Source organism: Oncorhynchus nerka, linkage group LG20 (assembly GCF_034236695.1).
Source record: "Oncorhynchus nerka isolate Pitt River linkage group LG20, Oner_Uvic_2.0, whole genome shotgun sequence".
NCBI classification, from domain to species: domain Eukaryota; kingdom Metazoa; phylum Chordata; class Actinopteri; order Salmoniformes; family Salmonidae; genus Oncorhynchus; species Oncorhynchus nerka.
In genome coordinates this window covers 11,273,084-11,288,856 of record NC_088415.1, presented here as the reverse complement: position 1 = coordinate 11,288,856, position 15,773 = coordinate 11,273,084, and the positions used below count along the sequence as shown (strand labels likewise).

Below are 15,773 nucleotides of genomic sequence, written 5' to 3'. Positions count from 1 at the left end.
TTATAGTATGTAGAGGGGTTAGGGTTATAGTGTGTAGAGGGTTATAGGTTATAGTATGTAGAGGGTTATAGTGTGTAGAGGGTTATAGTAGTTAGAGGGTTATAGTGTGTAGAGGGTTATAGTATGTAGAGGGTTATAGTGTGTAGAGGGTTATAGTGTGTAGAGGGTTATAGTATGTAGAGGGTTATAGTGTGTAGAGGGTTATAGTATGTAGAGGGTTATAGTATGTAGAGGGTTATAGTAGTTGTAGAGGGTTATAGTAGTTAGAGGGTTATAGTGTGTAGAGGGTTATAGTGTGTAGAGGGTTATAGTATGTAGAGGGTTATAGTGTGTAGAGGGTTATAGTGTGTTATAGAGGGTTATAGTATGTAGAGGGTTATAGTGTGTAGAGGGTTATAGTAGTTGAGGGTGTGTAGAGGGTTATAGTATGTAGAGGGTTATAGTGTGGGTTATAGTATGTAGAGGGTTATAGTATAGAGGGTTATAGTAGAGGGGGTTATAGTATGTAGAGGGTTATAGTGTGTGTAGAGGGTTATAGTAGAGGGTGTAGTAGAGGGTTATAGGGTTATAGTAGAGGGTTATAGTGTGTAGAGGGTTATAGTATGTAGGGTTATAGTATGTAGAGGGTTATAGTGTGTAGAGGGTTATAGTGTGAGGGTTATAGTGTGTAGAGGGTTATAGTATGTAGAGGGTTATAGTGTAGAGGGTTATAGAGGGTTATAGTATATAGAGGGTTATATAGTATGTAGAGGGTTATAGTGTGTAGAGGGTTATAGTAGTTAGAGGGTTATAGTGTGTAGAGGGTTATAGTGTGTAGAGGGTTATAGTATGTTAGAGGGTTATAGTGTGTAGAGGGTTATAGTTATAGTAGAGGGTTATAGTATGTAGAGGGTTATAGTATGTAGAGGGTTATAGTATGTAGAGGGTTATAGTATGTAGAGGGTTATAGTATGTAGAGGGGGTTATAGTAGGGTTGTAGAGGGTTATAGTATGTAGAGGGTTATAGTATGTAGAGGGTTATAGTATGTAGAGGGTTATAGTAGTTAGAGGGTTATAGTAGTTAGAGGGTTATAGTATGTAGGGAGGGTTATAGTGTGTAGAGGGTAGTATGAGGGTTATAGTGTGTAGAGGGTTATAGTGTGTAGAGGGTTATAGTGTGTAGAGGGTTATAGTATGTAGAGGGGGTTATAGTGTGTAGAGGGTTATAGTATGTAGATGGTTATAGTATGTAGAGGGGGTTATAGTATGTAGAGGGTTATAGTATGTAGAGGGTTATAGTCTGTAGAGGGTTATAGTCTGTAGATGGTTAAAGTGTGTAGAGGGTTATAGTGTGTAGAGGGTTATAGTGTGTAGAGGGTTATAGTATGTAGAGGGTTATAGTGTGTAGAGGGTTATAGTGTGTAGAGGGTTATAGTATGTAGATGGTTATAGTATGTAGATGGTTAAAGTGTGTAGAGGGTTATAGTGTGTAGAGGGTTATAGTGTGTAGAGGGTTATAGTGTGTAGAGGGTTATAGTATGTAGAGGGTTATAGTATGTAGAGGGTTATAGGTTATCAAGTCTAAGAGAATAGTCCAGCACAGCAAAACGCTCCTGATTCCAACATGTGTTTCCGTTCTGTAGGAATCGGGCAGACGGGGTGAAATCCACAGCAGAGACGGTGAAACGGGCGCTTGAGGACGCTAAGACGGCCCAGGCTGCAGCGGAGAAGGCCATACAGCGGGCGAAGGTTGACATCGGTGAAACGGAAGTCCGACTAGCACAGGTACAGTAGGAACTCAACTGAGTGGACGCCATCTGTATTCTGTTTGATGGGGATGAGGAGGATGAAGAGATAATACGTTCCTGATATTTTCTCTGCTCGTAGATCGAGTCTGAGACCTCCAGCAGTGAACATGACCTGAATAATGCCATGGATCGCCTTGGCAACCTGGAACGGGGGATTGACGGTCTGAAACTCAAACGTGCAAAAAACAGCATGGCAGCAGCTCGAGCTGAGGAGACAGCCACTATGGCACGGGACAAAGCCAATGATGCCAAGCAGGTGTGTGTGTGTGTGTGTGTGTGTGTGTGTGTGTCATTTGATGTGTGTGTGTGTGTGTGTTCATTTGATGTGTGTGTGTTCATTCGATGTGTGTGTGTGTGTGTGTGTTCATTCGATGTGTGTGTGTTCATTCGATGTGTGTGTGTTCATTCGATGTGTGTGTGTTCATTCGATGTGTGTATTTAGGACTGTAATACTGTGACTGATACTAATGATGCTGTCTTATTTCTCTCAGATTTTAGATGGCGAGCTGACGGATAAGTATCACACAGTACAGGACTTGGTGGACAGGAAAGCCAAGACCGTCCAGGAGGCCAAGAAGACAGCAGAGCGCCTGAGAGACGAGGCCAAGGAGCTACTGAAAGACGCGCAGGACAAGCTCCAGAGACTAGCAGGTGTGTGGCAGGGAACCCTGGAGGCAACTGGGTCACGTTATTTAATTAAGAGCAGCAATGTTTTTGATTTACACAAGCTAACCTTGGAGAATAGCGAAGGCAACATTGCCCTTTTGTGGTTAAACAGTGCCACTGTATTGTCTGAATTTGTCTGATGGTGGTGTACTCAAACCAGAGAACAAACTGTACATTTTACATTTGAGTAATTTGAGAAATAATAAGGAACCTGCACACTGCTCTTGATAGTATCACGGCTCTTGATAGTATCACTGCTCTTTAATAAGCTTTAGGTATCGGCCTCACGGCCAATGTCAGACGTTTTAGTCATTTAGCGGGTGCTCTTATCCAGAGCGACTTACAGTTAGTGCATTCATCTTAAGATAGTTAGGTGGGACAACCACATATCACAGGCATAGTAAGTACACTATTCCTCAATAAAGTAGTTATCTACTTTAGATAGGAGTCAAGATTATTATATATATATTTTTGTATTTATTTAAGATACCTGTCCAAAGAGTAAGGTTTCAGGTGCTTTCTGAAGATGGGCAGGGACTCTCGCTATCCTAGCTTCAGAGGGAAGCTGGTTCCACCATTGGGGTGCCAGGACAGGTCTACAGTATGTCAGTCAGCCAAGTCTGGTTATTCTGAGATTAAACATTAAGATATAAACTTGACATACTTTATATCCACAGAACTAGAGAAAGACTATGAAGAGAACCAGAAAAAGTTGGAGGGCAAAGCCCGGCAGTTGGACGGCCTAGAAGACAAGATGAAGGCTATCCTCAACGACATCAACAAACAGATTCAGATCTACAACACCTGTCAGTAAACAGGGACCTGGCCGAGTTAAACCAAACACTGACTGACTGCAGACACTATGTGAACCTACTATTGTTTTACTCTCTTGTAGGGTGTACACTGTATGCGTGGGGAACTCAGTGGGGAACTCAGTGGGGAACTCAGTACTGCACCTACAGCCATGGTGCTTATCCAACTACACGGTGTAACTGTGTCTTTTTGATTGTAAGATTTCACACATCTAATATCACATTGTGTGCCCTCAGTGTATTACTGTGTGACTTTCAACTGAAGGATAGAAGTGGCTCCACATGACATTTACGAAAATAATTATCCATTTGTGTGTGTGAAGAATACGAAAATGAGCAAATATGTTTAGCCTCAACTCAGATCATCCTCCAAACACTGCCACATTCAGAATATAAATAATGCCAAAAAAGTACATATGAATAAATTGTTCTGGAAAAACAATGAACAAAAGTTGTTATGTGTACCGACTGGGGATGAACCGGGGGATGATCGGTGACTTCGACATGGTTTCTGATCTCTCCTGGATTAAATGATGGGATGCTTGTTCTCTTTAAACACTACATAGACTCAATGGATGGTATTGTTTCTGTAATTGAGAGAAAGCTGTTTGTGAGTTGCCTGACAATAATACTGAGAAAGTATTTTGACCCTCCAGTGTAGGAAAACTGAAATTGTGTGACTAATAAAACTGGAACACCATCAATGCACACAATAAACATACATTGCATATGCAATGTTGGGGAGAGAGGTGTGGATCACCTAAGGAGAATGTAGTTAAAAATTGTCATGTCTAAACTAGTTCATGTCTTATTCAACATCTCTCTATTATAAACCCCATATAATAGGCCTGTTTTACTAATCTCATACACTGGTTTCATAGCTGCTTTCCTGTAGAACCAGCCAAGAAAACCTTTGTCACATGGGAGAATCTCAATAGAGATGTTCAATTGCACAATTCTCGCGTCCTCTCGCCTCTTTCTCAAAACCCATTGGAGGAGAAGGTCAGAGGGGCGGAACCGTTGGCTTTCTCATCCAATGGATTTGTAGAAGGAAGCGATGAGAGAGGACGCGAGGAGATAATGCAATTGAGAGTTTCCCATTGTGAGGGGTCGGTTTCTACAGTGCCGCCTCAGCCTGCCTGCCTCCAGGAAGTGGTCAGTCTTCGAAGTGGTTTTCGGTTTGGACTGTTTTTGTTCCTAAACAAAGTGCGAGTCATTTCCCGTGGGCTGGTAAAGTAACTTAGGTTGAAGCGATTTATCGTTTTGTTGCCATTCACGTCACTTATATTTGATTAAAATATGTAGGAATCTATAACCCGGATAACGAGAATATTCTAGAAACACCAAGAGTACGGGGTTTCGATTGCGGGAAGGGGTGAGCAGAGGCCCGCGGCGGTCAAGGAGCTTAGGAAGGGCTGAAGAAGTACGGACTCGCCGGCCATTGTGCACAAAGACTGGGAGACGACACTCCAAATTATACATGTTTTGTAAGTAGTCTGTCATACTGGCTAGTATTTTTTTAATATAAATGTTCAATTATTAGTCATGAGGCGCTATTGTCAATAGCTATTGTTTGTTTAGCTTGTCATCAACTGACAAACGTTTGGTAGCGAAATTAGCTAACAAGCTAATGACATTCGCCAGAACTGCTAGTAATTTAGCTAGGAAGATAAAGCTAGTTGTCTAACTGTTGTTAGCTTAGCTAACGTTAGCCGGCTAGCCAGTTAGCCAGGTAACGTTGTTACATTGGCAATTTATCCCTGTTGTTACTGACATTATAGAGATTATCTGTTAACATTTTAACGTTAAATTGTCAGATTTTTGATGAACTGATTGGCCAATGAACATTGATAGCCAAGTATCTTATTTTAGCATGTGAGCTAACTTAGTTAGCTACCTAACGTTAAGTAACTGGTCGTCACTAGCTAACAACTAACTTGCCGCATGAACATGACGCCATTGCATTGAGGGCAAAGAGAAATGTACATAAAGGTTTAATGTTAGGCATACTATTATTAATCAAATGCAATGTGTAAAGTAAGCAACTATAGTCTAGCTATCCACTTAGACATTGTAGTTGACGTTAGTTAGCATTGTACCGAAGGTAACGTAGATGTTTTAGAGTCACATTGTCTTGCAATCCAGGGTGCAACATCCAAGGCAAAATATTCAAGATAGCTAGCTAGATACAGTAGCTAATATCACAAATGTTTGGGATACTCAATAAGACAGCCACCCCAAGTAATCTTGGTAGTAAATGCAGAGATACCTATTGCAATGTTTGCAGACAGATTCCAATCAGATCAATGTACCGGAAATGTTTAAAATGTGAGTTTAATCTGACTGGGGTCAGGTTTCAAATTTGCATGTGTGCAAATGACTTAATTGATCATATATTCTGTAACCTACTATATACACCACAGATCACACTCTTTATGACTCTTATGTAGCTCTGCAACACTCATTCATAACTGGTGGGTCCCCTGACTCTTCTCAGGACCTCTGATTCTGTTCCGGGAGATTTCTGACCTGTATCATCGCCAAGATAGCTGGACCGGGTAGAAAGCGGCACACCCCAGAACCAGACCCCAGCAGCAGCGGCAGCAGTGACGCCGGGGACGGGCGGCCCGTGAGCGCCAAGCGCCTGAAGATGGCCAGCAGCAGTGAGTCAGGTCGGCGGAATGGGGGTCAGCGCAGCGCAGATGACAGCACCAGCAAGAAGAAGCAGAAGGACAGGGCCAACCAGGAGAGCAGGGAGGCCAAGCGAGCAGCAGCAGGGGCCAATGCAGAGCACAAGAAAGGTGAAATGGTTGAAGGGGAGAGATTTGGGCTGTGGTTAACTTGGCAAAGCATGAGGGTACGTCCCTGAGATGCTGCTTTATTAGCATTGGTAGAGTGTTGGCTGAGAACAAGTCTATTTGCCTGTGTTTACACGGCAGCCCAATTTTGATATTGTTTTCCCACTAATTGGTCTTTTGACTAACGTGTTACTGAGAGCACACTGCCTGCCCTTCAGGACATCTACAGCACCCGGTGTCACAGCAACGCCAAAAAACGAATCAAGGACCTGAGCCACGGCCCATTCACCACGCTACCATCTAGAAGGCGGAGACATTACAGATGCATCAAAGCTGGGACCGAGAAACTGGGCAAAACAGCTTCTATCTCCAGGCCATCAGACTGTTAAATAGTCACCACTAGCCAGCCTCCTCCCAGTACCCAGCCCTGAATCTTAGTCACTGCTTCTAGCCGGCTACAACCCTGCACCTTAGAGACTGCTCCCCTATGTACATAGTCATTGAACACTGGTCACTTTTTAATAATGTTTACATACAGTTTTACCCACTTCATATGTATGTACTGTATTCTAGTCAAGGTTCGTCCTATATAACTACTGCTGTACACACCTTTCTATTCATATACAGTCTATTCACACCATTATATATATTTTCTGCACTCTAACATAGCTTGTGCTGATATTTATTTTAATTTGAGGGATTTGTGTGTATTGTTAGGTATTACTGCACTGTTGGAGCTTGAAACTTAAGCATTTCACTGCACCTGTGATAACATTGCAAAATATATGTAGGTAACTTTTTTTGATTTGGCCAATCACATCAGATCTTTCTTTTTTTGCTGATCTCGTTGGTCTTCTGACCAATTTAGTGAAGGAAAAAAATCATCCTTATGTTGAGGCCTATTTTGATTTATATATGATGTAAAATCTGATGATAAATGGGGGAGACTAGTGGTGTTGAACGGTACTTGAAATTTGCATTGTGTCATCTCTGCAGTGTTTTCCATTAGCGCCGTTGGCTAATCAGCCGGTTACAGACACATTTTCAACTGCCTACTTTTTCCACTTCGCATTAGATGCGTTATGCAGAAATCGATCTGCTATTTCCTGGTTGCTCAATTCTAATTTCAGGTTCTGTGACAAAACTAGTGTCTGTAGTGTAGAGAGTCATTCTACCATCTTAACTGCTGTGAAATACCTTTTTCTATTAACAAATATGTTGTTTTATTGGTTTCATCTATTTGAAGCTGGTGTACGAATCTGAAAGTATAAGACACAAAGGCGAAACTTAAGAATGGGAAGAATGGAAATGGCGTACATAAAATAGATCTACATCGAATTCTATTGGTCACATACACACGTTTAGCAGATGTTATTGCGGTTGTAGGGAATGCATGTGTTCCTAGCTCCAACCGTGCCGCATATGTACAGTAATAGTTCAATAGGATAGGCCTTGACTAGAATACAGTATATGCATATGAAATGGGTAAAACAGTATGTAAACATTATTAAAGTGACCAGTCTTCTGTTATTACACAGTGTTCCATGTGCATAGGGCAGCAGCCTCTAAGGTACAGGGTTGAGTAACTAGTGACTAAGTTCAGGGCAGGAGACTGGCTAGTGATGGCTATGTAACAGTCTAATGACCTTGGGAAAGAAGCTGTTTTTCCCGTCTCTCTGTCCCAGCTTTGATGCACCTGTACTAACCTCACGTTCTGGATGATAGTGGGGTGAACAGCCCGTGACCCTGGTGACTGAGGTCCTTGATGATCTTCTTGACCTTCCTGTGACACCGGGTGCTGTAGATGTCCCAAAGTGCTGGCAGTGTGCTCCCGGTGATGCGTTGGGCTGACCGTACCAACCTCTGGAGAGCCCTGTGGTTGTGGACGGTGCAGTTGTCGTACCAGGCGGTGATACAACAAAGCGGCCATGTCTATCGGCACCATACTGCTTCTTAGACTTGCTTTCAATGAGAATGACATAACTATAACACGCATTTCTATGTGAATTTGGTCTGGTCGCCCAAAAAAGTTACATATTGCAGCTTTAACTAGGCTACTTTTCATTTAAAACTTTTAATTATTTTAATTCCTCTCCTGCCATAATGACTGATAGGCATTTTCTGCATCACAAAGCCACTGATGACAGGGAAACACAGTCTGCTGTCTGTCCTGCCTCCTGGTCTAATTTGTGTGATGTGGTTAGTTGCAGTAGAATGTCTTAACACTGAGGGAGAGAGCATGATGCTTGTGAATTTGCACGTCCCGTGTAAATGTAAGTGGTAACGATGAGTTGAAATCCACCATAATTATTGTTTTCTGGCACAATCGTTTATTTTCTTTCATGTGCTTCACATAGCTGTCCACGTGGAGTCGTGTGGCATTGCCTTTTTACCGTGCATTGATTGACAACTGAACAGATAGGTGTTGACTAGTTTATAAAAGGTGTTGAACTCACTGAATAAAGTCGATCTCCAATATCCCTTTGTCATTCATAAATCGTGCAACGTGATTATACTATGTTCGTCGCATCGGGACAAGTAAACCAATAGTTTTTATTTATTTTAGGTTTCCTTTCCTAGGGTGTCAGGGCTTGCCAGACAGTGACTCTGGAGTGAGTGACTTTCGTCTCGTTAGTCATTGTAGCCCACCGAATCGCTTCGGTGAGAGAGCCGTTCATTTGTTTCCCACATTAGCGTTTTTGGCAATTTTAATCAGCAGATGCATTCTGAAAACATTTGGTAATGGTGAATCATCACTGCAGGAACAATGTGTAGTGGAGAGCCTAATTCTGAAAGTAGCCTGTCAGAATTATATCCTGACTATTTTAATAAATCCAATGGGTATTTGTTTTGGCGCAACGCCCCTCCCCTATTTGACCTAGATGGTTTGTGTATATGTATTGATATGTAGGCTACGTAGGCCCTATTTGACCTAGATAGTTTGTGTATATGTATTGATATGTAGGCTACGTGGGCCCTATTTGACCTAGATAGTTTGTGTATATGTATTGATATGTAGGCTACGTGGGCCTTTTTTGAAAAATGTATGTAGTTCTGTCCTTGAGCTGTAGTTGTCTATTAATGTTCTGTATTATGTTTCATGTGGACCCCATGAAGAGTAGCTGCTGCTTTTGCAACAGCTAATGGGGATGCTAATAAAATACCGTTACATGAACGCTTAACACGTTTGTTTTTGTTGTGGACTTAGAACACTTCTGTTGTTTTTCTATAAATAAATAAAAATGTATCTTTCAGAGTGAACCTGGATAACGGAACCCTGAAAAAACTAACCGGTGAAAACAGAATTTGGGAAAGAAAATTAATTCAATGGATTTTTATAGGGCCCTGCCTATGGTACATTTTAGATTAATTTAGGCTCATGTAAAATCAAATGATATAATAAGTAAGACTGAAACCCTTCTCTTTCAATTTAACCTGAAATATATTTTTCTGGATAATGTGGGCTATTTACCTCATCTTTTTCAGTTTAATTAAAATGCATAGTTTGAGGAACAACCATTATAGTTGCAATTTATATCTTGCAGTTAAACTAGAGGTCCTGGATGGCAGGAAGCTTGGCCCCAGTGATGTACAGGGCCGGACGCACTACCCTCTGTAGCTCCTTGCGGTCGGAGGCCGAGGAGTTGCCATACCAGGCAGTGTTGCAACCAGTTGAACCTTTTGAGGATCTGGGGACCCATGCCAAATATTTTCAGTCTCTTGAGGGGGAAAAGGGATTGTCTTGCCCAATGGAATGTTTGGACCATGGATAGTTTGGTGATGTGGCACACAAACTGTTCCACTACAGACCTGTCGACGTGAATGGGGACGTCTGGTCTCTGACCTCCCTATAGGCTGTCTCATTGTTGTCGGTAATCAGGCCTACCACTGTTGTCATTGGCAGACTTAATGATCATGTTGGAGTCGTGCTTGGCCACACAGTCATGGGTGAGCAGGCAGTACAGGAGGGCACTAAGCACGCACCGCTGAGGGGCCCCCGTGTTGAGGATCAGCGTGGCAGATGTGGTGTTCCCTACACTTACCACCTAGGGGCAGCCCGTAAGGAAGTCCAGGATCCAGTTGTAGAGGGAGATGTTTAGTCCCAGTGTCCTTAGCTTAGTGATGAGCTTTGTGGGTACTATGCGGTTGAATGCTAAGCTGTAGTCAATGAACAGCATTCTCACATAGGTGTTCCTTTTATACAGGTGGGAAAGGGCACTGTGGATTGCGATTGAGATTGCATCATCTCTGGATCTGTTGGGATGGTTATACAAATTGGAGTGGGTCTGGGGTTTCCGGGATGATGGTGTTGTGAGCCATGGCCAGCCTCTCAAAGCACTTCATGGCTACAGACGTGAGTGCTACAGGGCGGTAGACATTTAGGCAGGTTACCTTGGCTTTCTTGAGCATAGGGACGATGGTGGTCTGCTTGAAACATGTACACTCCTGTTCAACGTTTGGGGTCACTTAGAAATGTCTGTGTTTATGAAAGAATCTTTTAATTTTAAATAATACCGAATTGATCAGAAATAAAGTGTAGACATTGTTAATGTTGTAAATGACCATTGTAGCTGGAAACGGTTGGTTTTTGTAATGGAATATCTACATTTATCAGCAACTATCACTCCTGTGTTCCAGTGACATGTTGTGTTAGCTAATCCAAGTTTATCATTGTGAATGGCTAATTGATCATTAGAAAACCATTTTGCAATTATGTTAGGACAGCTGAAAACTGTTGTCCTGATTTTTAAAAAAGGAGTAAAACTGGCCTTTAGACTAGTTGAGTATCTGGAGAATCAGCATTTGTGGGTTCGGTAACTGGCTCAAAATGGCCAGAAAAACAGACTTCTCTTCTGAAACTCGTCAGTCTATTCTTGTTCTGAGAAATGAAGGATATTCCATGCGAGAAATTGCCAACAAACTGAAGATCTCGTACAACGCTGTGTACTACTCCCTTCACAGAACAGCACAAACTGGCTCTAACCAGAATAGACAGAGGAGTGGGAGGCCCCGGTGCACAACTGAGCAAGAGGACAAGTACATTAGTGTCTAGTTTCAGAAATGTCCATGCATGTCTATGTATTGTCTGAAATTGAGATGTGATCCCTGATGGAGTTAATGCCTGATCACCAGCCACTCATGTTAGCTAATAGTGTGGCCAATGGTGTGGTTTTAGTGGCCCTCCTCTTCCTAAATGCATATAGGGGAAACACTGGCTGGTATTGGTAGGTATCATGCACTGGTTGCTGCTCTCTGCTTAATGCTGAGGAGTTGTAATCCTAGCTGATGTAAGGCCGGATCCAGGGAAACAGGCTTTGCCACAGTCACGAGAGAAAGCTGCTGTGCCTCCCCCTGCTCTGCTATTTCCAACTAGAACTTATTACCCCAAACAATTCAGAGGGCTGGCCGGCCAGCATGATTCTCCACCCACACAACGTCCTCCTCTTGCCTCATCTAGCTACCCTCAGTCTCATTGTCCACACTATATCCTTTGTGTCCTTCCAATGCCTTGGATGTTGTCTATGCCATTCACTGATTCGCACCAAGCATCTCCCCAGTTTCTTTCATATTTTAGTGGTGTAACACATTAGTGAAATTCCTATCATAGTCTCAATGTATGTGGATCTATGTGTAAGTGACAGGCCTTTCAACAATTTCTAGAAAACACAAGTGACAGACACTACGGACTAGCCTAGTGGTAAAAGCCATTTCGTTCAAAGGAGGACAAACGTCAATACTATGGTGATGTCATAGTGGACCGGGTCTATGGGGAGGGGGGTCACATGGATTACAGCCTGACTGGGAGCCCAGCTGTAGAGGTGTTGGTGTTGCCTGGGACATTTTACAGCGCGTGTGTGCGCGAGAGAGAGAGCGAGGGTGTGTTGTATACTGTGTGTGTGTGTGTGTGTGTGAGAGAGAGAGAGAGTTGTTTACTATATGTGTGTGAGATGGCAGGAGAATAAACAAGAGTCTGTAGTAGTGGTGAACATGGGCACCGTAGTAGACTGAGCTGAACTCTCATACATGACCTCCACGCACTGCCAAGAAGAGAACCCCAGGCTCCATGCTGACTCAAGAGAACATGAGGTTGTTTGAGGGCCTTTCAACTTAGAGGGCAGGTGCTGCAGCTTCACAGTGACAAAAGGTAGGTTGGCTGAGCATTGCCAATGTTTGTGATTTCTTATTTCAGGTTTATTTTTTTTATCAGAATGAGGATTATTTGTATCTTATTTTGTATGTTTGTGAATTTTAACAAGTTGTCGTTTGGGATTTTCTCTAGTGAAACAAATGTTTTAGCAGTGGATTCATTTTTGTACCGTCCAAAGAAGTTGTTGCATTCGGAAAATATTCAGACCCCTTGACTTCTTCCACGTTTTGGTTACATCCTTATTCTTAAATTAATCAATCTATACGCAATACCCCATAATGACAAAGAAAAAACAGGCTTTTAGAAGTTATTGTGTGCATTTCTGTAAATCTAGTCTCTTTTGATGCTGCAGTATTTTGAAGCTGTTTTCAGATGACGAATGCATTGATCTATATCTAGTTGTATTTGTATAGGTATAGTAAATCTAGTCCTCTAACTAAATTATATCCAGTCTAGGGTTGAATGGAGGGAACCCGGTTACTGGATTTACCTCTCAAAACCACTCTCTTTTCCCGGGATAAATAACTGAGCGAAACCAGTAAATTATAGTAAATTATTTCAATGAGCAGCATGGCGTGAAATGGAATTGATAAATGATTTGCCATGTCTCAATTTGGCTTCTCTACGGCCTCGGCGTGATGAATCAAATCAAATCAAATTTTATTTGTCACATACACATGGTTAGCAGATGTTAATGCGAGTGTAGTGAAATGCTTGTGCTTCTAGTTCCGACAATGCAGTAATAACCAACAAGTAATCTAGCTAACAATTCCAAAACTACTACCTTATAGACACAAGTGTAAGGGGTTAAATAATATGTACATCATATGTACATAAAGATATATGAATGAGTAATGGTACAGAGCGGCATAGGCAAGATACAGTAGATGGTATTGAGTACAGTATATACATATGAGATGAGTATGTAAACAAAGTGGCATAGTTAAAGTGGCTAGTGATACATGTATTACATAAAGATGCAGTAGATGATATAGAGTACAGTATATACGTAGGGTATGTAAACATTTATATTAGGTAGAATTGTTTAAAGTGGCTAGTGATATATTTTACATCATTTCCCATCAATTCCCATTATTAAAGTGGCTGGAGTTGAGTCAGTGTGTTGACGCTCAGGGTGGGGACAGACAGTCCGTCAGTATGGAGCGCAGTATGGAGCGCAGTTCACAATGCTTGTAGACCTATCATCTCATCATGGTAACAGGTAGGCTTACATTTGCTGCAGCATATTCTATACTGCAGTAGTATAATGACCCAATGCGCTTCTAATTTACCCATCTCCATCTGGCTTTCGGGGGTCACCTTGTTTAAAAAAAATGGCATATTGCTCGAATATCGTTGTGTTAAATCAGCGCAGGCGCGAGTCCTCTCGCAGTCTTTTTCTCTCCAACTCCATTCAAATTGCATCCAAAATACAGTTGAAGTCGGAAGTTTACATGCACTTAGGTTGGAGCCATTAAAACTTGTTTTTCAACAACTCCACAAATGTATTTTTAACAAACTTTAGTTTTGGCAAGTCGTTTAGGACATATACTTTGCATGGAACAAGTAATTTTTCCAACAATTGTTTACAGACAGATTATTTCACTTATAATTCACTGTATCACAATTCCAGTGGGTCAGAAGTTTACATACACTAACTTGACTGTGCCTTTAAACAGCTTGGAAAATTCCAAAACATTTGTTATGGCTTTAAAAGCTTCTGATAGGCTAAATAACATAATTTGAGTCAATTGGGGGTGTACATGTGGATATATTTCAAGGCCTACCTTCAAACTCCGTTCCTCTTTGCTTGACATCATGGGAAAATCAAAAGAAATCAGCCAAGACCTCAGAAAACACACTGTAGACATCCACAAGTCTGGTTCATCCTTGGGAGCAATTTGCAATTGCCTTAAGGTACCACGTTCATCTGTACAAACAATAGTACGCATGTATAAACACCATGGCATCACGCAGCCGTCATACCACTCAGGAAGGAGACGCGTTCGGTCTCCTAGAGATGAATGTACTTTGGTGCGAAATGTGCAACTCAATCCCAAAAACAACAGCAAAGGACCTTGTGATGTTGCAGGAGGAAACGGGAACAAAAGTATCTATATCCACAGTAAAACGAGTCCTATATCGACAACCTGAAAGGCCACTCCGCAAGGAAGAAGCCACTGCTCCAAAACAGCCATAAAAAAGCCAGACTACGGTTTACAATTGCACATGGGGACAAATATCGTACTTTTTGGAGAAATGTCCTCTGGTCTGATGAAACAAAAATAGGACTGTTTGGCCATAATGACCACCGTTATGTTTGGAGGAAAAAGGGGAGGCTTGCAAGCCGAAGAACACCATCCCAAACGTGAAGCACGGGGGTGGCGGCATCATGTTGTGGGGGTTCTTTGCTGCAGGGGGGACTGGTGCACTTCACAAAATAGATGTCTTCATGAGGATATAAAATCATGTGGATGTAAACTATTTTAAAGGCAACACTCAATTAGTATTTGGTAGCATGTAAACTTCAGACTCACTGGGAATGTGATGAAAGAAATAAAAGCTGAAATAAATCACTCTCTCTACTATTGTTCTTAAAATAAAGTAGTGATCCTAACTGACCTAAGACGGGGAATTTTTACTATGATTAAATGGCAGGAATTGTGAAAAACTGAGTTTAAATGTATTTGACTAAGGTGTATGTAAACTTCTGACTTCAATGTAGATAAACATGTTCTAGATATATAGGGCTATATACAGTATATATAGATGTCTTAGCCTCCCTCTTTCAGATAATGCTTTATTAGGCTTTATAATGCTTTATTAGGCTTTATAATGCTTTATTAAGCTTTATAATGCTTTATTAGGCTTTATAATGTTTTATTAGGCTTTATAATGCTTTATAATGTTTTATTGGGCTTTATAATGCTTTATAATGTTTTATTAGGCTTTATAATGCTTTATTATACTTTTGAATGACACTTCCGGTTTTGGCGGGAAAAATCCCAGGTTACCCGGGAGAAAAGTGATTTATTGTCCGGTTGGAACATTTTGTAAAATACCGGTAAAATATTCAACCCTTATCTTCAACCCTCTGCGTCTAGCTATACTGATCTGTTGTGGACTATTCTAGGTTGATTTGCATGCTTGTCTAACACAGTCACAGCAGGCGCTGTGGACAAAGTGTTCTTGTGTTACAGAATCCGTTTTGAAGGTAAATTCCTGTGGTATGCTGAGTGTGGTAGTCCTCTGACAGACTGTGTTGTCTCTGCTCGCTCGGTGCTGTGTAGATGTGTTTGTAGTCCTCTGACAGACTGTTGTCTCTGCTCGGTGCTGTGTAGATGTGTTTGTGGACTGGAAGCAGAATGCTAATGAGGTGATCGCGAGGCTGCGCTGTGGAGACGGGGTGCAGAGGGTGGAGGACGTCACCATTACCTTCACCGACACAGACTGTCAGGCCCGCTTCCCAGGTGAGATCACAAACTAACTACATGTCTTATAGCCTAAGTGTATGTGATGATTGCACATGTATGAGAGCTTGTACAGGCTACATGACTGTTTT

The 15,773-nt window shown here is 41.8% G+C and overlaps 2 protein-coding genes across 10 annotated transcripts in view; both read left to right on the top strand.

Moving 5' to 3' along the window:
- Positions 1-3,707, top strand: part of LOC115117902 (laminin subunit beta-2-like) — a 98,060-nt gene extending 94,353 nt beyond the window's left edge. The window contains exons 31-34 of the mRNA XM_065005223.1: positions 1,623-1,764; positions 1,867-2,043; positions 2,279-2,438; positions 3,131-3,707. Coding sequence (XP_064861295.1) covers positions 1,623-1,764; positions 1,867-2,043; positions 2,279-2,438; positions 3,131-3,267 — 616 coding nt within the window. The 3' untranslated portion in view covers positions 3,268-3,707. The remainder of the gene's footprint in view (positions 1-1,622; positions 1,765-1,866; positions 2,044-2,278; positions 2,439-3,130) is intronic.
- Positions 3,708-4,404: 697 nt separating this feature from the next.
- LOC115117903 (ubiquitin carboxyl-terminal hydrolase 19-like) overlaps positions 4,405-15,773 on the top strand; it is a 35,021-nt gene continuing 23,652 nt past the window's right edge. For 5 of the 9 annotated variants that reach the window (XM_065005219.1, XM_065005220.1, XM_065005217.1 and 2 more), the window contains exons 1-3: positions 4,406-4,752; positions 5,763-6,066; positions 15,553-15,681. In XM_065005219.1, the coding sequence (XP_064861291.1) occupies positions 5,916-6,066; positions 15,553-15,681 (280 nt within the window). In that variant the 5' untranslated portion in view covers positions 4,406-4,752; positions 5,763-5,915. Of the gene's footprint in view, positions 4,753-5,762; positions 6,067-15,552; positions 15,682-15,773 lie in introns of all 9 variants that reach the window. The other 4 variants (XM_065005215.1, XM_065005216.1, XM_065005222.1 and 1 more) reach the window with 2 other exon arrangements.